Source organism: Clytia hemisphaerica, unplaced genomic scaffold, assembly GCF_902728285.1.
Source record: "Clytia hemisphaerica strain Z4C2 unplaced genomic scaffold, Clytia hemisphaerica genome assembly, whole genome shotgun sequence".
In the NCBI taxonomy this organism is placed as follows: domain Eukaryota; kingdom Metazoa; phylum Cnidaria; class Hydrozoa; order Leptothecata; family Clytiidae; genus Clytia; species Clytia hemisphaerica.
The window spans coordinates 94,500-115,723 of NW_027104226.1; the positions used below are offsets into that span (position 1 = coordinate 94,500).

Below are 21,224 nucleotides of genomic sequence, written 5' to 3' on the forward strand. Positions count from 1 at the left end.
TATTGGTTTCCTTTTTATGATCTCTTTTGGATACGTTTTGATGGCTTACACAATTTTTGCAACATCTGCCTTTGTTTGTTTTAATAGACGTTTTCAGATGTATCATACATTGTAGCCAGCTTGACCGAAAATGAAGCCAGTAGATATGGTGAGTGAGAAAAACCAAAGTTGTGTTATTAGTTAAAGTTCTAGGACCTGTCAGTAGGTCCTATAAATTTTTTCTGATTACTTGCAAAATGCAAAATGGTAGTGCTCTAAATGTGACGGAGCCCGATATTTGAGAAACATTTATTTGGGCAAACCAGAGCCAAAAATTGCCTAAAAAAGAGGTTTTTGGACATTTCACAAAGTTCCGTCAAAGATTGGCTTTAGCTGGCTTTAGGTACTCTAAAAAGTGGCTGAAGTAATTTTTCCTGTTCACCTTAAAATACGGGTTTTGATTTTCGCCTTTTACTGTCTATATGCAGATAAGGCTACAATATTAAAATAACCCCTGTATTAGATGATTATTCTCAATACCTAATAATTCGAAAGTGGTAATAACTTGAATTTTTGACCAGCGATGGATATGATAAGTCAAATTAAACTTACATTGTTATGATCCAGCAGTCACCTGACTTTTTGGCTTCTTTAATAGGTCTTTTCTATGTTATATTAGGCGAGACCAATTTAATTTGTTGTTCTACGGGCCTGGTCGACCCTATTTTTGCTAAAATCAAAAAAATAATAATGTTGAATTTCCACTCCAATAAATTTTACACACTAATTATTTGTAAGAATCAAATTTGAATAAAGCTGAAAATTAATTCAAGAAATTGAAAATTTAGAAGATCAAGCATTCCATACACTAAGATTTTATTATGATCTTCATCGAAGAAAAAAAAAGTGAATTTTTGAATAAGAAATCTTTTTGGAAAACATTTTCGGTACTTTACTAACTCTGATAAATGAAAAAATTATTTTTATTTTACCGACCGACCGACCCATATTTTACTAACGATCTGCCCGTAGAACAATAAATTAAATTGGTCTCGCCTTATAGTTGATATATAATTTTTAGGTCGGTTCTTGTGTGCTATGCTTCAGATGGTGATGAGATGGCACAAAGACAAAAAACTCTATGAAAGCGTAAGTAAATTTGATATGAAAGCGTAAGTAAAACTTGATATGAAAGCGTAAGTAAAACTTGATATGAAAGCGTATTTAAAATCAGATAGATTTGATACCTTCAACAGCAATCTTATGTTTTTAATGGTTGTTGGAAACGGTTTGTCTTAGTTATCATTAACCTTTCTTCTGTTTTCTATTCTTTACTTTAGGAATGTGCAAACTGTCCTGGATTTTTGACAGTGCTTAGAGCTACAAACGTTGAGAAAGCTCTTTACTTGGATTACGAGAATTTCCGACATGTTTGTCATAAATGGCAATACAAATTGACTAAAGTAAGAAACGCTCGCTCCCGTTACTGTAAATTTTGATAATTTTTCACTACAGTTTCAGAACAAGTAGATTTGAATTATTGGAAAGGCGTCTATTTGTATTGGTTTCAATAAATTTCCACTGTGTATTTTCAAACTTTTTTTATTCTTAGGCATTGATCCTTGGTATTGAATCCAAAGACTACACACAAATCAGAAACACTTTGCTTGTGTTGATCAAAATCCTGCCATACTACCCACAAGTTTTGAATCTCGGACAAGCTTTGGAGAGAAGGATTGAGAAAATTATTGAAGAAGAAAAGGATAGTCGGCCAGACCTTCAAGCTTTAGCTACCGGGTTTGTATTTGATTATTTTTCCACTCTCAAAATGCATTACATTGTCAAGTTGCTGAGTATTCTTTGCAATTCTTTTGCCAATGATATAGTTGAGATTTCAATACATAACTTTGCTACTCAGTAATGACTACCATAGTATGTTATATTATTTTCTTTATCATACTTTCGTCCTTCGTTCTAGATACAATGGTATGTTAAAAGCAAAGAAATCCACCATGATCCCTGAGGGTGAATTCCATCTCAAAGAAAAGGTAAGCCGGTAAACTTGTTGTCTATGGTAGCTTTTTTTAAAGACAGTGTTTCTTTTTTGGTTGCCCTCTGAATGGTCAACTTGTCTCACTATAACAAACAAATTTTTTCTAGGAAACGCCGAAACAGCAGAAGATAATCCCTCCTTCTAAGATCAAAACTGTAAGAATTCTTTTTCCATTCATTTTACAACGTCCGTTTCAAAAACATCCATCCATTTGTGGCGAGCGTTGAACGTTATTGTAATTATTTTTGGATCTTTTCTTTTTCCAGGAACCTGTCGATGAAACAACAAAATCAGGTCAGTTATAGAGCTTTCTTTCCAGAAAAGCTTATTTTTTACCTTAGAAAATGACAAACAGTTAATGTGGAGATATTTCTTCTCCTCTTTTAGAAAAGAAAAAAGAAGACTCCCAAAAGAAGTCAAGCAAAGAGAGAGAAAGAGGCAACAGGTTTGAGATATTTAGGAATTTTTCCAAGCTTTAAAAAGATCCCAAAACAACACTGCTCCCATTGGTGCAAACTCCCCATTTTAAAAAGCTGACCTTTCATGACCGAGACATATTTTTCAGCCCATCTTATGAATTAAAAAAGAAACTTTCTCTATTCTTACAGCAGTGAGAAGAAATCGAGCAAAGAAACTTCTTCATCCAGTCAAGCATCTGTTAGCATCAAAAGTGAAAGAGAAAAAACCCTCATTGATGAAGACGGTGACAGGTGAGTTGGCGATGACTACGGATTCGCTCCGAGTGTAAAACTCTTTCTCTTTAAGTTCGCTTTAACAATGTTTCGAAGCATATTCATGTAGATTGGAATTTACGTGAAACAATGAAAAGCTTTATTACCTAATAACAAATCTTTCTTTCATCCAATGTTTCTTTTAAACTATTTTGTTACAAACGTACCTTGACAACACGAAAGTTATCAAGCTTTAAAACCTCAGAAAAAGTCTTGATACTTATTTTTTTCAGGAAGAAAACATCTCGTTCGCCGAAACTTGCATCCAGTGAAAGAAGTAGCAACAAGAACGATGAGAAAATTGAACGCAAGGAGAAGCTGAAAGAAAGAGCAGTCGGAAAAGAAAAAGAAAAACGCCCGAGAACATCGTCGCCGCCAAACGAAGGTTAGTTAGGAAGACTACATTTTCGAAAAGTCTGCATTTTCTGAGAAGTTTTTTAAAGTATATTACTGCATTCAATTTTTTGTCTTTCAGAAAAGAAGCGCAAAGTGGACGATTATCCAGTCTCACCAGCCAACACCTCCTCCTCAAAAGTAAGTGGACATAAATTTAGAGAATTTTGCTCTCATTATATTTTATTTATTATTTATTACATTTATGGACCGTGGTGTACTTCATACAAACGGATATCGATTTATTCCGAAATTTTGATTTTACTGAGTGCAACCGTCTGGTGATATGATTCATTGATGTTTTTTCTTACATAATAATTTCAGAAAGAAAAGGAGAAAAGCGAGAAGAAATCTGAACGGAAAAGGGTAAGGGGAATTATTTCCATTTTTATCTAATTTTTCGAGAGATACCAGGGTACAGGTTATTTTATTTTAAAAGTACTGTCGCATAATGTGTCAAAAATAAATTAACATCAATATTCGCCTGATTCACCACTAGCTATCTCAATATTCCTGTTACTCCCAATTATTAATTTTCTTTCATACCGTCAATGACATATTTTTCACTTTTTTTAGACAAGTATGGATGCTGATTTGAAAGAAACCAAAAGACGAAAAGACGAATCGAGTAAGCAGAATATTTCAAAATTGATCTCCGAATTTGACATTTTGATAATGGATAGCAAACCAAGTCCCTTCCACCATTCTTCGAAAAATAACCGACGAAAAGAGCACTCACGTGGACTAGGCTGTATTTTTCTTTATTTTTTTATGATGCCTCATAAGAGAAACTCATCAACATCGTTTTACATTTTGTAGGCCACGCCAAAACCAAAAGCAAGAAGCATTAAATCGTGGGAAAAGAAATCAAGTTAGGTATGAGTCCTACTATCTGCTTTGATATTTGTTGCCATTTACTTTTACAATTTTTGCTACTGAATTATTGTGACAATTGTTCTGTTATTAATTGTTTTTTCCTTTGTTCGAAAGTAATTTCTTAAATATAAGGAAATATTTCTATTTTCAGGTCAAAGCTGAAAGCACAAATGAAACCATACGTCGAGAAAGAAGCCCATTCATAGAATTTTAGCGTTTTTGTATATTTTTTAATTTTTAGAAGTTTTTTATAGCTTTAATCGATTATTTTGACCCTTAACTACTTTGTTACTTTTTCAAATTCATGTTATGAATAAACTATTCCCCATAAACCTCTAAAACAACTTTGTTAGAATCGAAATGTATATTATGTTCATTTTTCTAGGGCTATAAATAAAATATTTGTGGACAAATCTCCAAGATGGCAAAAGATAGCACTAAAAAGGTATCAAATAAATCTTTTTAAGTGTTTATATGTTATTAGATGCTTATTCCAAACGGCTATATCACCTGCAAATTACGGCTATTTTCAATTTGATATTCAAGAGTAAGATTAATTATCGAATCTTTTGATCCATTTAACCACACTGAACATATTCTCCTTCAATTTGTCTTTTTAGGAAGGTTTAGTCACTAAATGGACGCTGTCAGATCGTGGTCGAAAAGCGGAGAGTATTTTGTTGGATAACCCGTACGATGTGGATGCTTGGGGTGTTCTCTTGCGTGAAGCACAGGTTGGTGAGACGTCCATACCTTTCCGTGTTTATCTTTTTAACAGACTTCGATATCCATACAGTCCATAAGTGGACTCATTATAATTAATGCTTTTTTGTTGCTACATTTCAGAACTATCCTGTTGACCAATCGCGTGATCTTTACGAACGACTAGTCAGTCAATTTCCAACCGTTGGAAAATATTGGAAGTTGTATATTGACCAAGAGGTTTGCTACTTTATTTTCAGTGGAATGATCTATATCCTTTGTTTTACACTTGACCCGTTATGTTCAACAACGACGAATTGTGATCTCTATTTTTCTTTTCAGATGAAATACAAGAATTTCGACTGTGTTGAAAAGGTTAGTGGCATGTTGATTTGGCATTTAATGTTTTTCATGTCCTCAGTGTATGTGATGCTAGACCCTCTTCCCTTATCAGTTTTAGCTTTCGCACCTTTAATTTTTTAACTTTACTTCTTCTCAGCTTGATTTCTTCGCTGTTTCGTTTCAGTTGTTTCAAAGGTGTTTGATAAAGATTTTGAATTTGGACTTGTGGAAAACCTATTTATCGTATGTCAAAGAAACCAAACAGGCCCTCTCAAGCTTCAGGTATACAGTGAAAAAATTGTTTTATTTAGTGTTTTTGATGTTTTACTTCCAACAGTCCATGTAGATTAAACAAAGAGAAGACCCTTCCTTTAGAAGAGAGACTTATTAATCATTGAGTATTTTTTTTTCTCGCAGAGAAAAGATGATTCAAGCTTACGAGTTTGCGATCGAGAAAATTGGTTTGGATTACGCATCATACCCTGTAAGTAACGATCGAAAGGCTTCTGTCCACGTGCTCGTTTTACTTTTACTAGCTTTTTGGAGGTAGAATGACATTATTTTCACAGATAAATGTTTGAACTGCAATGGTTCATAAGGTAAAATCACAAAATATATTTCGAACATTCACGTCCATCATCAGTTAAAAAGTAAGCTACAAGCAAAATGTTCGGTTATTTCTAAAAAATTGAAAAAAATCATAAAATCACATGGGAGTATAAAACAAGTATTAAAAGAGAAAAGGAAACAATTAAGTCATAAAATTGTGCATGTACATATAAAAACAATGTAATCCTCAAAAATAGATACATATACCCAAGGCTATCATTAATAGCGACAATGGAATAAATAGTATTCAAATCTTAATGAGCAGCTGTCTGCTTTTAAACTCATCCTTGGTGTTTGAGGTCTGTTTATTTCCCTAATAAATAGTGCCTCAATGTCAATAAGTGTACTTCTCCTTTGATTGTAGAGCCTAAAATTTCAAGGTCCTCAAATTCAGGTTTTCGTTTACAACATCTCATGAAATGCTCCTTACTGGCCCTTCCTTTCTATTTCTGTGTTCTTTAAAGCGGGTGATCACGTGTCGAGCAGTTTGCCCACAATAGCAAGAATAATCTTGGACAAGAAATTTTTAAACTCACTCCACTTTCAGTTCTCTTTGATAGAAGGTTTAAGGCTAGAAAGGGTTGTTTTGAGCTTTCTAAGTGTGACCACTGGTTGTACTGGTGCTCCACACTTGTGAAGATGGTTAATAAAGTTATCAGTCACTTTACCACGATATTCCACGAATAACTTTACTTTAGCTTGCTTTTGTTCTGGCTCCTGGTTTGACGTTAACAATTGTTCGTTTTCTTTTGAAATGATTTTCTCGATGGTTGAAGAAATGATTGGGTCATAGAATTCTGGTGGATACTGGTTCTTCTCTAACATCGACTTAGCCCTTTGAAGGCTTTCATGAAAGTGGCGCCAGTGACTGCAAGCTCTGTCATTCTTTTCATTTTTTTTTCTAGATTTGGTCTGAGTACATCAACTTCTTGAAAGCAGGGTATATGTTTGATTATTTTATTTTCCTTCAAACTTATGATACATGAAACTTAAGAATTAGTGAGACATGTCAACTCTGTAGTCGTGCATAGTTGAAGTGAATCCATCTTGCCTTCAAAACTTTGTTTTCATAGCGTTTTTCTTTTTCTTTTTAGGGAAGCTCAAGGAACGTATGCTGAAAATCAAAAGATCTCACAAATTCGTAAAGTCTATAGTGTAAGAGACCCTTTCCAATGATGTTTTTGAGCATTTAAGGCTCAAAAAGCTTTCTTTCCATTTATTGATATTTATTCCGAAGTGTCAAGGTCTTAGGAAAAGTAACATTTCCATTGACAAAAAAAAACTAAAAGGAGCCTTCATATTATCTCATAGAGAGCAGTACACACGCCCATCCACAGCATTGAAGCGTTATGGAAAGAGTATGCTCACTTCGAAAATTCCATCAACAAGATGCTGGCTGAGAAATTGATACATGAGAAAACAAGGGAATATCAAAATGCTAAACGAGCCGTCAGGGTAATTATTTTTCTATACTTCTTCGTATGTTTATGAAGAATTTTGTCAAATTATTACGTTGACTTTCAATGTAAAGTGCCTTATGCCTGGTACACTGATGTAATTTTTCTTTTCCACCAGAGAAGATTAATGTAGTCAGAGATAACACATCATTTTTCTATGAATATTTCGGCCAACTGGCCTTTTTCAACATAAAAATGGATTTATTTGACAAGGTTTATATACTAATTCTATATACACAAGGGAAAAAAAGGTATATTGACAATTAAAAAGTTCATCTGAGAATAAAAGTTAAAAAGGCGTTAAAATGACGGTGTAATGTACAATTGTAATTAACGAAAATAAATTAAGCTCGGGAGAATAAATAGGGTAATAAAATATGATAAAGTAAAGAAGTTTTTTCTCAAAAGAAGTTAAATTCCCGCCTGACAAGAAGACAAAAAGAACTAAACAAAAAAAGGGAAATAACCTAGCCATAATCGATCATCACTTCCCTCTCATTCAAGCCCTGAGGCTCAAAGGTCTGGAGTTTGTTAATCCAGAAATCTTCGCGTACCCGAAGACTCTGTTCATTCTGGGATTGATCGATTAGTGTAAAATCCCAGTCCTCCATACCATTATGACCCTCCTGACAAAAATGAGAGTGAAATGACATTTGAGGCGCTGTTTCACCTGAACGCATTTCCGGAAACAAGATTTATAGTTGTTAAAATTTTCTAAATTTTACGGTGCTGCCTACATAATGTTTTTGACATGATTTGCATGTCACTAGGGGACAACATGTTCAAGAATCACAGTTCAACGGACACCTGATTTCGTACTCCTCAGATGTTATTGAGCTCCTAAAAAGATTTTGTTTTAGTGATAGAAGGACATATCAAGCAGCGTGTTTTCTGACATGCTTCAGATTGACCTCCTGTCTTCTTAGGTTTAGAGAGTTTGGATCGAACAAGAAGGTCTTTGAGGCTTTTGCCTCTCTTAAAGCCAACGATAGGCACGTCAGAAAACACCTTGCGATGTTCTTCATTCGCCGCTGTGAGGAGTACATGAATGTCTCGCAAGACATTCTTAATGTTGGCAAAGGCAGGATGATAGGTTAGATTGAAAACCAGTTTACGTCCACGAGCTTTTTTATTGTTCTGCTCTCTGAAGAGCAAATCATCTCGCTTCGGTTCTCTGGCCTTCAGAATTTCTCGACGGACTAGTTTGTCACTGTATCCTCGTTTTTTTAGCCACAGTGCTAGCTGGTCGCATCTGAGGTCAAAAAAAGATTGTTCTGAACAGATGCGATTTAAGCGTAGGCCCTGGCCATAGGGAATGGCCTTTTTTGAATGGAATGCGTGGCACGAGGATGCGTCTAAATACTGATGGGTATCAGTGGGTTTGACATACAAGTCCGTCACTAACTTATCATTAACCCTAAATTTGGACATCTAAAAAATTGACAAAGTCGGAGAATATTCAAAGGTAAATTTGATAGAGGAATGGAAATTGTTAATGAATTTCATGAAGTCTTGGAGGTGCTCTTCCCCATGTTCCCAGATCATAAAAATATCATCGATATATCTCCACCAGGTCTTAGGTTTTAACTCGCAAGCACCCAAAAGCTTCTCCCTCCAAGTCAGCCATGAAAATAATAGCATATTGAGGGGCCATTTTTGTGCCGATGGCAGTGCCCCTCTTCTGCTTAAAAAATTGACCATTATGTTCAAAATGATTGTTTTCTAGAACACATTCAGCAAGTTCAACCAAAGAGTCAGTTGAAATGTTTTTGTCTTGCCTTTGGTCAAGTTTTTTTCTAACAGCTTCCAAGCCTTCATCATGAGGAATATTAGGATAAAGTCCTACGACATCAATAGTACATAAACAACTTCCTTTAGATAATTTTGGAAGCCCTGATAGTTTTTTGTAAAAAATGATTGGTATCCTTAATAAAAGATTGGACTGTTTTGGCAAGGGGCTTTAGGTGATAATCAAGAAAGGCCGAGATATTTTCGGTGTAGTAGCCACAGTTAGAAATGACTGGCCTCCCAGGGACGCTAGATAGACGCTTGTGGATTTTTGGGAGAAGATAAAACCTACCCAACCTGGGATTATTGACAAGAAAATAATCTAAAGTCTTATCACCAATGTCACCCCTAACCTTTATCTTCAAAAGGCAACTTTCAATTATATCAATGAGACGACTTCCACCTGTGTTATTAAGTTTTTCATAGACATTCCCATCCCCCAGCTGTGTTTCCGCTTCCGCTAGATAATCCTCCCTGTCCCACACAACCACAGCTGAACCCTTGTCTGCCTCTTTGATAATAATTGATGAGTCGTCTCTTAAAGTTTCTAAGGCTTCCCTTTCAGGGCGTGTAAGATTGTTATACGTCAATTTTGTATCAATATTATTTATCTCTTCTTCCAAACGGCTTAAATAAACCTCAATGGCTGCATCTTTGCCCCTAGGATTAAAGGAGCTTTTTTTCACAAAAGGATTTGGAATAAACTCCCGGTCATCATCCCGAAAAAACCACCGCAGCCTAAGTTTCCGACCAAAAACTTCAAGCTCCTCCTTAAGTTTATTTTTATTAACTCGAGAAGGAGTGGGAACAAACTTCAAACCCTTTGAAAGAAGAGATATTTCAGCTTTTGATAAATTTCTAGATGACAAGTTGATGACGTTTTCGCTTACAAATTTTCCTATATATCTTTCATTTGTATTTTTATTGCAACTATTGTCACCCATTCCAGTAGATTCCAGGGTTACCTCTTCAAAATTTTCCGATTCTATGAACTCCCCAGTAGAACTGTTGCTCTGAACCGAAGTTTCAAGGCACGAGTTATCAACAGACACTGACGAGGTATTGCTAGTGTGGTCCAGGGTGAGCAAATACACCATATTTGTAAAGTCCTCAGATAGCACTTGTCCATAATCAAGGAGAGAGCTAACGAAGTCAAACTGTTCCTTATGCTTATCCATCCTTTTCCCCACATCAGATAGTAAAAATTTGTTCTCACCACACAGCTTCCTTAATTTCTTCTTTTTCTTCGCCAAGGTCTTTACTTCCAACTTTTCCAAATCAATAACTAATTTCACGAGCCAATCCGTCATTACATCAACATCCGTCCTGTTTGCAAATTCACTGACACCATCCCAAAAGTTTGTTTCCAAAGAAATTCGTCTTTCATTGATACCAATAATTAAAGTTTCCAATAATTGTTTCTCAGTGTGCAAGATTGTCTCGTTCCATGTTGCTATTAATTCGCCATCTTCGAAAGGAATGAAAGGTTGCTTTTTCAGAGCCAGGCCAGCTGGTATGAGGTTGAAACATTTGCAAGTCTCGAGGAACGAAATATGATAAAAGTAGTTCAATGCTTTAATCCCACATCTGTAAACGGACGCATAACTAAACTCATCCTTGTCAAATAAATCCATGATAAAAACAAAGAGTACTGGTGCATCAAAATATCTTGTCACAGTAAAACCAATTTTCTCCGTCTATGCGAGAGTGTATACAATATAATGTAGTCAGAGATAACACATCATTTTTCTATGAATATTTCGGCCAACTGGCCTTTTTCAACATAAAAATGGATTTATTTGACAAGGTTTATATACTAATTCTATATACACAAGGGAAAAAAAGGTATATTGACAATTAAAAAGTTCATCTGAGAATATTAAAGTTAAAAGGCTGTTTAATAAAAATGATTTGTTTTACACAATTGTAATTACAATTGGAAAAAATTCAATTAAGCTCGGGAGAATAAATAGGGTAATAAAATATGATAAAGTAAAGAAGTTTTTTCTCAAAAGTTAAATTCCCGCCTGACAAGAAGACAAAAAGAACTAAACAAAAAAAGGGAAATAACCTAGCCATAATCGATCATCACTTCCCTCTCATTCAAGCCCTGAGGCTCAAAGGTCTGGAGTTTGTTAATCCAGAAATCTTCGCGTACCCGAAGACTCTGTTCATTCTGGGATTGATCGATTAGTGTAAAATCCCAGTCCTCCATACCATTAAGACCCTCCTGACAAAAATGAGAGTGAAATGACATTTGAGGCGCTGTTTCACCTGAACTGCATTTCCGGAAACAAGATTTATAGTTGTTAAATCTGTTTCTAAATTTTACGGTGCTGCCTACATATTGTTTTTGACATGATTTGCATGTCACTAGGTAGACAACATGTTCAGAATCACAGTTCAACTGACACCTGATTTCGTACTCCTCAGATGTTATTGAGCTCCTAAAAGATTTTGTTTTAGTGATAGAAGGACATATCAAGCAGCGTGTTTTCTGACATGCTTCAGATTGACCTCCTGTCTTCTTAGGTTTAGAGAGTTTGGATCGAACAAGAAGGTCTTTGAGGCTTTTGCCTCTCTTAAAGCCAACGATAGGCACGTCAGAAAACACCTTGCGATGTTCTTCATTCGCCGCTGTGAGGAGTACATGAATGTCTCGCAAGACATTCTTAATGTTGGCAAAGGCAGGATGATAGGTTATTGAAAAAACCAGTTTACGTCCACGAGCTTTTTTATTGTTCTGCTCTCTGAAGCAAAATCATCTCGCTTCGGTTCTCTGGCCTTCAGAATTTCTCGACGGACTAGTTTGTCACTGTATCCTCGTTTTTTTAGCCACAGTGCTTGCTGGTCGCATCTGAGGTAAAAAAAAGATTGTTCTGAACAGATGCGATTTAAACGTAGGCCCTGGCCATAGGGAATGGCCTTTTTTGAATGGAATGCGTGGCACGAGGATGCATCTAAATACTGATGGGTATCAGTGGGTTTGACATACAAGTCCGTCACTAACTTATCATTAACCCTAATAATTTGGACATCTAAAAAATTGACAGAAGTCGGAGAATATTCAAAGGTAAATTTGATAGAGGAATGGAAATTGTTAATGAATTTCATGAAGTCTTGGAGGTGCTCTTCCCCATGTTCCCAGATCATAAAAATATCATCGATATATCTCCACCAGGTCTTAGGTTTTAACTCGCAAGCACCCAAAAGCTTCTCCTCCAAGTCAGCCATGAAAATAATAGCATATTGAGGGGCCATTTTTGTGCCGATGGCAGTAGAGAAGATTATGTAGTCCACAACTCTCTGTGAAGATGATATAATACATTTTTTTTATAAGCATACAAAAATTCAAAAACTGGCTTTGAGATGCTTATATCATAAGCAAAACTTTAAGAAATTTCGAGAATCCGGGGAAAAAATAGCCAAAATCAGAAAATGTAGGCTCATGTAATGCTATAAGCATATGCTTAAATTTAATCTGAGCCTAGATATGCGATGCTTATAAAAGAAACATGTATGAAATATGAAAATTAATCATCCAGTGATTAAGACCAATTCCCAGCTATTTTCTCTTCTCAAATTTCAAACAATAATAGACATATAAGGCATAGTTTATTGGATCTAGATCTTGCAGTGAACACGCCTTTAATATTGAAAAAAACATATATGTTACATTATAAAAATAGAATTGGTTACAGTAAGTATTACAGTGGTCATTTGTGTAAATTTTGACACCATGCTAGCTAATAGTAATAAAAAATACTTTTTTAGAATGCATGGTTATTGTTAATATCCTCTAAAGTAATATACTTGTATTGTTGAAATAATTTTACATGTTCAAATTCATCAAATGAAAATATATGTATTAATACGTAGAACTTGAGAATAATTAAATTGTACTGGGACGAAGCATGCAGCGTAAAAACCCCAGTGGCTGTTTATTCTGGAGGAAACATTATCTCCGACCAAGGCATCCGTCACGCCGACCTTCGGAGGTTAAAGGTCCTCCCACTTTATAATGTGAAATATAACATAAAAAATTCAAAACATTTTATAAGTTTGGTTTCTGGTATAAATTTCTTTTATCGTTTCAAATATCCACGTGTGTCGAATTTTTGTAATGTAACGTATTTTGCAACTGTGTAATTCGAATGAATGTCTCAATGATAGTTGTGTCCCGGTATCGCTCCAGTAGAACATCTTGATCGTTGGGTCATGGTTGCCCAGCATTGATAAACGGGTTTTCCAGGTTCGGGAGCGTTTTAAGGAAAAGAAATAGCATTAATGTTATAACAGTAAACTTAATTGTGAAACTTAACTTAGTTTAAGGCGTATGCAAGAGCGAGGATTGACAAGCTGACAAGCATCTTCTTTAAAGCATATTGCATGCGCAGTTTGTTCCAATCTGCGCAAGATGGTAGATTTTCGTACGAAAAACGCGGAGAAGCTCGATTTCCACCTTTCTTCGATCGTCGGAAATCACACCAATATACAATCAATACAAACCATACCATATGATGGGTTGGATGGTCAGTTGACGAGCATTTTATTCCATAGCCCCATAAAAACCTCTGCATTTTCTGTAGGAGATCGAGTCCATTCTTGTGGGTTTCAATCGTTCGATTCCAGCAACCCCTCCAACTGGCAGCCAGTTCGAAGCATCTCAAAAAGCTTTGTGGAGAAAGTACATCAACTGGGAGAAAACAAACCCCTTGAAATTGGATGACCGAAATATGGTTATCAAAAGAGGTTTGTTCTCTTCAACATTTGAATTTGACTTGTTTGTTAGTGCAACCATGAGATTTGAGTGGTTTTTTTTTCATGTGCCTTTTTAAATCATCAAGAGTTTTTCGCTCATCTGACAATGGTAACTAAACTTTATCTGAGATTTTCAATAATTTTACAGGTCATGCAAGATGCGATCACCAGTGTTCCTGTTTAAGTTTTTGAAAGGTCCTCGTCATACTTAAATGTTTGAAATTTCTAATACTTTTTTAACTTCACTCACCCTCCCATATGTAATCTGAGGATTAACACTTTCTTTTTTTTAGTGATGTTTGCATTCGAGCAATGTTTGTTATGTTTCACTTTCCACCCTGATGTTTGGTATGATGCTGCTTCTTATTTCGAAAACACTGGCCGTGATCTCATCGAACGGGGGGTAAGAATGTTCTTTCCAATAGATTTCTTATCATTCCTTACGGTCGTGTATCCTCTTTCGAAGTAGTACCGAGTTTATGTATGTGTGTTTTTCCCCGACGGATACGGTAAGGTTCTAATTTGTCTACATCCTGACTAACTGAGGACGACGGTAAATCAGCATTTTTACTGTCCTCGATTTTGTGGGTCAAAACTGCGGGTTGTTCCAAATCGCTTCAGTCACTTTACCGTCCTCAAAAGTGCAATTACATAAACTCACTATTAATGCAGATCGGTTTCGTGGTCTGGTGGAATAATTGAACCTCTCGACTCCTCCTCCAAATAATGCATTTTTTTCTGGAATAACGTCTCTTATTTTCCTCTCATAGGACATGCAAAACGGTCAGAAACTTTGGGAAGAAACAGTCGCGTTATACGAACGAGCAACCTCGACCTTCCTCAAAAATAATCTTCTTTTGCATTTCGCTTACGCTGATTTTGAAGAGGTGAGCATGAAATTGTTTTCCTTAATGTCTGCTTACTCCTTCTTTAAATTGAGAAATCATCATGGTAAAAGGTTATCCCAAAATTGCGTATAACGTTTAAAGGGACATAACGGTAGAAAAATGTAAAAAATTGCACGAGACACGAATTCGAAAACAAAACAATTAGTATCATGGTTTGAGTTTGTCAAAAAATAAACTTGTAAAACAATAGTATATCTTTTATGTCCTTTTGCCTGCTTTGGCGTCTTTGAATTGTGTCTAATGAACGTTTCTTTATTTCCAGAGTCGAAAGCACAATCAGAAAGCACACACCATCTACAACAAACTTCTTCAAGAAGATATAGACCCAAGTTTGGTGAGCTCCTATTGAAAAGTTTACGCAACCGAGATGACTTCTTTCGACTTCGTTCCATTCTTTGGCTCTATACATCTTCACACTTTATAAGTCTTTTGTTTTTATCACCAGTATTTAGTTTAAACCATTCCCCTTCTCTATATTCCACAGGTGTATTGTCAGTATATGAAGTTTACGCGAAGAGCTGAGGGCATCAAAGAATGTCGTGCTATCTTCAGGAAATCGCGCGAAGACAAACGCTCGCTCTATCATGTAAGCCAGTCCAATATTTGGTTTATGTACTTGTTAAATGAAGTGTTAAACTTTAATCAGTCTTTGGAAAACGTTTTATGGCTTATTACTGGGGATATTATTAACTCTCATTCCCTTTTCCTGCGAAAATGATTAACCAATGATTTTTGTCTCTTTTTTAGGTGTACATCTGCTCTGCACTGATCGAACACTATTGCAATAAGGTAACTCATCCCATTTGCGTTGCAGGAGCTGTTAGATGAATTTTCATTGGATGCCCTTACGTAATCGTAAAATGAGGTATAATAATATGGTGTTTAATCTTACTTTTTTCTTTAATGTTTAGGACCCAAAGGTGGCAACTAATATCTTTGAACTTGGGCTCAAGGTAACTCTTTTATCATTGATGTTGTATTTGCAACAGGAATAGACGTATGAAGGGGGTTCCAACTCCAGGAGTTACGCTGTCAGGCGAGGGACCCGATCATTATAATAATTGTCCTTAACTCTTTGTGTTAACAGGCTAATTTTTGGACCAACCTCCGGGTACCCCGGTGGAGGTCCTTTAAATTAACCCATGTTCGTTCGTTCGTTCGTTCGTTCGTTCGTTCGTTCGTTCGTTCGTTCGTTCGTTCGTTCGTTCGTTCGTTCGTTCGTTCGTTCGTTCGTTCGTTCGTTCGTCTGTTGCCAGCTTTTCTCGGGATTGGCTCATTACTTTTTTCTGATTTTTTGCACAATGATGCAAAATGGCAATGCCTAAAATGTGACGGAGCCCGATTTTCGAAAAACATTTTTTTCCAGCCGAAAATGCCGGAAATATGCCGGAAAAACTGGTTTTTTGACATTTTCTCGAGATTTTATCATTAGTCAGTCAAGGACACCTTCAAATTAGCCTATCATAGGCTGATTAGCCTATCATAGGCTATTTAGACTATTTTATATAGGCTATTTAGCCGAAAATCGATAAAAACCTCGATTTCTGACGAAATATAAATAGTCGCGTCTTCTCTAAGGAATACATGGTTTCTCATTGTCAGAAAAATGCTCATGAAAAATTTTGACTTTGGATCAATTTTGGTTTAGGATATATTCCACTTTTTTGGTACTGCCCATGCACAGGGTAAGAAAATCGGGCTTTTTAGAGAAAAAAAAGAAAGAAAAAACAAACATGTATTTTTGCACACGGCACTTCATTATAAGAAAATTTGCCTATAATCGGTTAGTTAGCCGATGGATAATAGATTTATTTATATATTTCTGTTTCCAAAATTGAATGTCATATCAGTTTAAATGAAAAAGATTCTTTTGGCTTTGGGCAATGAAGTAATGGTGAAAAATAGACGCGACTATTTATATTTCGTCAGAAATCGAGGTTTTTATCGATTTTCGGCTAAATAGCCTATACAAAATAGTCTAAATAGCCTATGATAGGCTAATCAGCCTATGATAGGCTAATTTGAAGGTGTCCTTGACTGTTAGTATTTTCAGATTTTTTGCACAAAGATGCGTATTAACAATGCCCAAAATATGGCCGAGTCCGATTTTTTAGAAATTTTTTTTCCGGCCGAAAATGCCGGAAATATGCCGGAAATCGCCGTTTTTCTGGATTTTCATTGGACTTTTTCCTTATCATTGGTTGTTTTTTCATTCAAAAGAATTATTAATAGCAATGCCCACCATCAAGTATGTTTCAATTTTCAATGAAATTGATTTTTGAAGCCGGAACTATTCAAAAATCGCCGGAATAAACTATTTTCGCCGGAAAGACAGTATTTCTTGAATTTCTCGAGCTGTACTTTATATTTTTTTATGAAATTTTGCACACTGATGCAAAATGACAATACCTAGAATGTGACGGAACCCGATTTTCGAAAAACATTTTTTTCCGGCCGAAAATGCCGGAAATATGCCGGAAAAACCGGTTTTTTTGACATTTTCTCGAATTTTCATCCTCATTTTTCTCTGATTTTTTGCAGAATGATGCGTATTCGCAATGCTCAAAACGTGACCGAGTTCGATTTTTGAAGAAAATGTTTTTTCCGGCCAAAAAAGCCGGAAATTTCTGTTTTTGCAGATTTTCATTGGATTTTTTCGTTTCATTACTTTGTATTTTTCAAACAAAACATCATTTATACGAATGTCCACGATTAAGCATGGTTCAATTTTCAATGAAACTGATTTTGGTACAGGAACTTTCTAAAAATCTCCAGAACAGCCGAGAATCGCCGGATTCCATGAATTTCTCGAGTTTTTCTCGTATTATTATGCATTTTCATACTATTGTTCTCATTCTTCAATTGTCTTATTACATCAATCTTCAGGTAGGTCCATTCAGCATGTAGCTTGTTTCTCTTGCTTTTTATCGCCCTTTGAATGCTGTTGTTGTTTGACAAACTTTTTGATTTTTATGTTGTGTTAATTCATTCTTTAATGTTTACAGAAATATTTTGATTGTGAAGATTACATCAACTCGTACATTGAATACCGAATGGCTCAAAATGGTGAGATAACACTTTTAAAGTTCAAGGGAATTTTCATGTTCAATCTTCGCTTATAAGTTTAGCTTATTAACAGGTTCTTGCATGTCGACCCTGGTTAAGCATGTATTTACATTTACATTGCTATATACTTCTCATTTTCTCTACAGAGGATAACAACACTCGTGTATTGTTCGAAAAATTGCTTAACATTGTTCCAAGACAACGACAAAAGTAAGCTGCTTCATTATTTTACCTTCTCATTCACCATGGGATGAGTCGCCTTTGAACTGAAGAATCCCTCATTTGAAGAGGTCGTTTGGAACTGGCCATTGGACTTAGATTTTCATTTTCGTTTTTTTTTTCTAGGGCGGTTTTGAGTCGTTATATGGAGTTTGAAGCCAGATTTGGTGATTTGAGTGGAATCTTGAAGATCGACAAACGACTCTCTCTTTCTCCTCAAGTAAGTCAAACAAACTATGTTCTTTTTTTCGTCCTTCTGTTTCGTTGCTTCCTTTATATTCACCAAATTCCCAAAATCAATTCTCTTGGTCGTATAAATTAAAATGTTTCTTCTTCTCGCGTCTATTGAAAGAACTTGTAAATATTCCATTTTTTCAGGACGGTGTTGAAGAGCGTGACCATTCATTGCTCATCGATCGATACAAATATATGGATTTGTTGCCATGCAACACAAACCAACTCAGAAGTCTCGGATACACTCCTGTAAGAAGAAAGGATCAAATAATGTTCTACTTCAATTAAACCTCTACTTCAATTGAATAAGATAGGAGGAGTTTTCCTTCGATACTATCTTAAGATATTTGGATTCGTGGTCATCTTATCTCAAGAAGCAGAAAGGAATACTTAAATAACAGTCAACAGTGACTTCTTTACAGAAGACATTTCGATAAAATTTCTTCCCCTCAAACTAATAAGTGAACATATAAACTTTGTAGTGCACCACGAATTGATTTTGTAATTCCTCACTGTCTTTCTCTTTACTAGCGTTTGACGGGCACCATCACTAAAGATTCTTCCTTCACACCAGCACCTGCTGCAGAAACGACCATCAAACATGAGCAGAAAGTTCTCCCCAAACCAGACCTCTCACAAATGAAGCCTTTCAAACCCACCGTGCCAACTGCTGCCAGAAGTAAGATTTACCTTCAAGCCTCGCTCCATCAAGTGCTTTTAAGAAATGTCATTTCTTTACTAATAAAAGCCACAGTGCCGTGGTTTGGAAGCGACTCTCCATAACTAACCAATGTGAAATCATACTAAAAAGTAAAACATTTGTTTGTTTTTTTTCAGTTGGTCCAACAGCTGTATCAACAGGTGGTGTTTTCCCGCCCCCGCCCGCCGTTGCTGAACTGCTCACACAACTTCCACCGCCAATAAGCTTTAGAGTAAGTAGTTCTTGAAGAAAATTATGAAAGGTCACGCTCCAAGGGTTGGTCATTTTCACGTTGTTGTTGACTGATATGCATATAATATGCTTTATTGCATCAACACTACATCAAGACTAAAATAAAACAAATAACATGATAATAACATGACAAAAATAAGATAAAGCTTAAAAAAGGATGCTAAGAATCATTATATTTTACTTCATGCTTGGACTTAAAAACTAAAAAAATGTCCTTAAAATCTGTTATAATCTGTAATGTCACTATATAATGAAATCTGAGGTTCAGGTTGTTCTTATTTTGTTCGTAGGTTTTTAGTGAGGTGCTCGCTACGTGATGATTTACATTTCCGGGTTTAAATTGCGGTTACTTGAAATTGGCATGATGCTGTTCGCGACGAAAATTTAAATATTTTTATCTTCAACCGTTATGCGACTACTTTAACCGGATTAAATTTCGCGAGATTAAACTTCGCGAGCTAAAAAAATCGCGAAATTTTCTGGATTTAATTTCGCGAGTCAGAGTTTTGAAATATTTCGCGTGGATTTAATTTCGCGAATAAGCCAGAAAACAGCTGAAAATAGCCATTTTTTGCCATAAATGGAGACTTGGAACTAGTTTCTCCGCCAAAAATACAATTTTAAAAGTTTTGTGGTGGATTTAATTTCGCGAATCAGGAATCTCACGCGTGTTCGCGAGTTTTAATCTCGCGAAAATTAATCCGATTAAAGTATAAGTTGTAAAATTTTTCCCATCTTCTATACGAATACACTTCTCATGTCATCTCTCCGGAAAATATTTTTTTCCTTCACGATAAAATTATCTTCTTTCTCCTCTTAGGGTCCGTTTGTCCAGATCGACAAATTGATGGAAAGTCTCGCCAGTATGGCCGTGGAAGAAGAAACACAAAACGGTGAGGATTTCTTATCTTTAAGATGGAGTCAAAAACTTCGATCGGATTTCTTCTTCTTTTGAGCTTGTCAACATCCCAATTTTCAATGGATTTAATGATTTTATTCGGAAACACAATTTCAGCTAACTTTTCATGGTACCCCAATGAATCAAGTCCCCTTAAAATTTGACTCGTACTCCTACTAACATGAAATTTGATTAACCCTTTCTCCGCTGTAGATTATATTGAGACCGACTTTACCTAGTGATTTTGTTGTTTTCGAGTGGTACATGAGTTCCGTAGTTATCGGAAGGGGGTTAAAAAGGGGCAAAATACAAGAGTGGGTGTTAATCTCAATATGTGTGTGCAAACAGGACACGCTTTTTGGATGGGAAATTAGCGGATTTATTTCCCACTCAAAAGATACTCTAGTTCGGGACTCATTGAAAGTCCTGGCTGTATTTGTTACTGAACTTTGCTACTATTTATAGGAACCACTACAACAGAGAGTGAAAAGCGTGGGACGAAACGCCCCCACACAGGTGACAGTGATGACGAAAGCAGTAGTTTCCAACCTCCAACGCAGACCTGTATCGAGCACGCCAGCAAAAACGACTGCAACCTGTTGTATAGATTTTTTACCAAAAACTTTCATTTGTAAACTAATTTTAAACTTTTTTTAATGAAAAATATATATCTTAACAAAGAATTGTTCCTTGTCAGTATGTTTTTAACATTTTTTGGACCTACCGCGGAGGTCCTATCAATTAACCCTTGTATGTCCATTCGTCCGTCCGTTCGTCTGTTACCAGCATTCCTCGGGATTTGCTCATTAGCTGTTTTCTGATTTTTTGCACAGTAATGCAAAATGGCATAACCAAAATGTGACGGAGCCTGATTTTCTAGAAAAAGATTTTTAGGCAAATTTGGGCCGAAACCCCGCTCCCCCCCCCCAAAAAAAAATAGGGTTTTTTAGACTTTTTTTTTTTTTTTTTTTTTTTGCTTCATTAAAGTCTATAGCTGGCAGTGTTTTTTCAAACCTCAGTAAATTTTGATAGTATTTGAATCAAGTAGCGGTTTTGTGCTCGTTGAAAACCCAAACAGGAGTGGGATAGTGTCATAATGAAAAAACTCAAAAAATCGTATAATGAAGATTGAAAATTAAGAAGAATTAACTTCTTCATTCAATAACTGTGCTATAGTTATCATTTTCACACGAGTGACTCTTTGATCTTAGAACATCATTAATGTGAAAAAATCTTTCAGAAAAATTTATTCCATG

General features: G+C 35.8%; 2 protein-coding genes across 2 annotated transcripts in view; both read left to right on the plus strand.

Moving 5' to 3' along the window:
- Window positions 1-4,312, plus strand: part of LOC136815842 (THO complex subunit 2-like) — a 29,876-nt gene extending 25,564 nt beyond the window's left edge. Inside the window, exons 29-43 of the mRNA XM_067072293.1 lie at window positions 88-148; window positions 1,061-1,128; window positions 1,320-1,442; window positions 1,592-1,776; window positions 1,958-2,027; window positions 2,140-2,187; window positions 2,299-2,326; window positions 2,420-2,477; window positions 2,641-2,742; window positions 2,997-3,148; window positions 3,239-3,297; window positions 3,481-3,522; window positions 3,733-3,784; window positions 3,976-4,027; window positions 4,184-4,312. Of these exons, the coding sequence (XP_066928394.1) occupies window positions 88-148; window positions 1,061-1,128; window positions 1,320-1,442; window positions 1,592-1,776; window positions 1,958-2,027; window positions 2,140-2,187; window positions 2,299-2,326; window positions 2,420-2,477; window positions 2,641-2,742; window positions 2,997-3,148; window positions 3,239-3,297; window positions 3,481-3,522; window positions 3,733-3,784; window positions 3,976-4,007 (1,080 nt within the window). The 3' untranslated portion in view covers window positions 4,008-4,027; window positions 4,184-4,312. The remainder of the gene's footprint in view (window positions 1-87; window positions 149-1,060; window positions 1,129-1,319; window positions 1,443-1,591; window positions 1,777-1,957; window positions 2,028-2,139; window positions 2,188-2,298; window positions 2,327-2,419; window positions 2,478-2,640; window positions 2,743-2,996; window positions 3,149-3,238; window positions 3,298-3,480; window positions 3,523-3,732; window positions 3,785-3,975; window positions 4,028-4,183) is intronic.
- An 80-nt stretch (window positions 4,313-4,392) lies between these two features.
- LOC136815843 (cleavage stimulation factor subunit 3-like) lies at window positions 4,393-20,651 on the plus strand. Its single transcript, XM_067072294.1, is given in 25 exon segments — window positions 4,393-4,477; window positions 4,653-4,766; window positions 4,879-4,974; window positions 5,077-5,109; window positions 5,261-5,358; window positions 5,494-5,560; window positions 6,591-6,625; window positions 6,780-6,840; window positions 6,997-7,140; window positions 13,520-13,682; window positions 13,985-14,094; window positions 14,462-14,578; window positions 14,862-14,933; window positions 15,084-15,185; window positions 15,347-15,388; window positions 15,511-15,552; window positions 17,605-17,665; window positions 17,812-17,875; window positions 18,011-18,104; window positions 18,263-18,367; window positions 18,650-18,797; window positions 18,956-19,050; window positions 19,891-19,963; window positions 20,434-20,523; window positions 20,526-20,651. Coding segments are annotated over 25 exon segments (2,100 nt in total). The 5' UTR covers window positions 4,393-4,453; the 3' UTR covers window positions 20,576-20,651.
- Window positions 20,652-21,224: the final 573 nt, after the last annotated feature.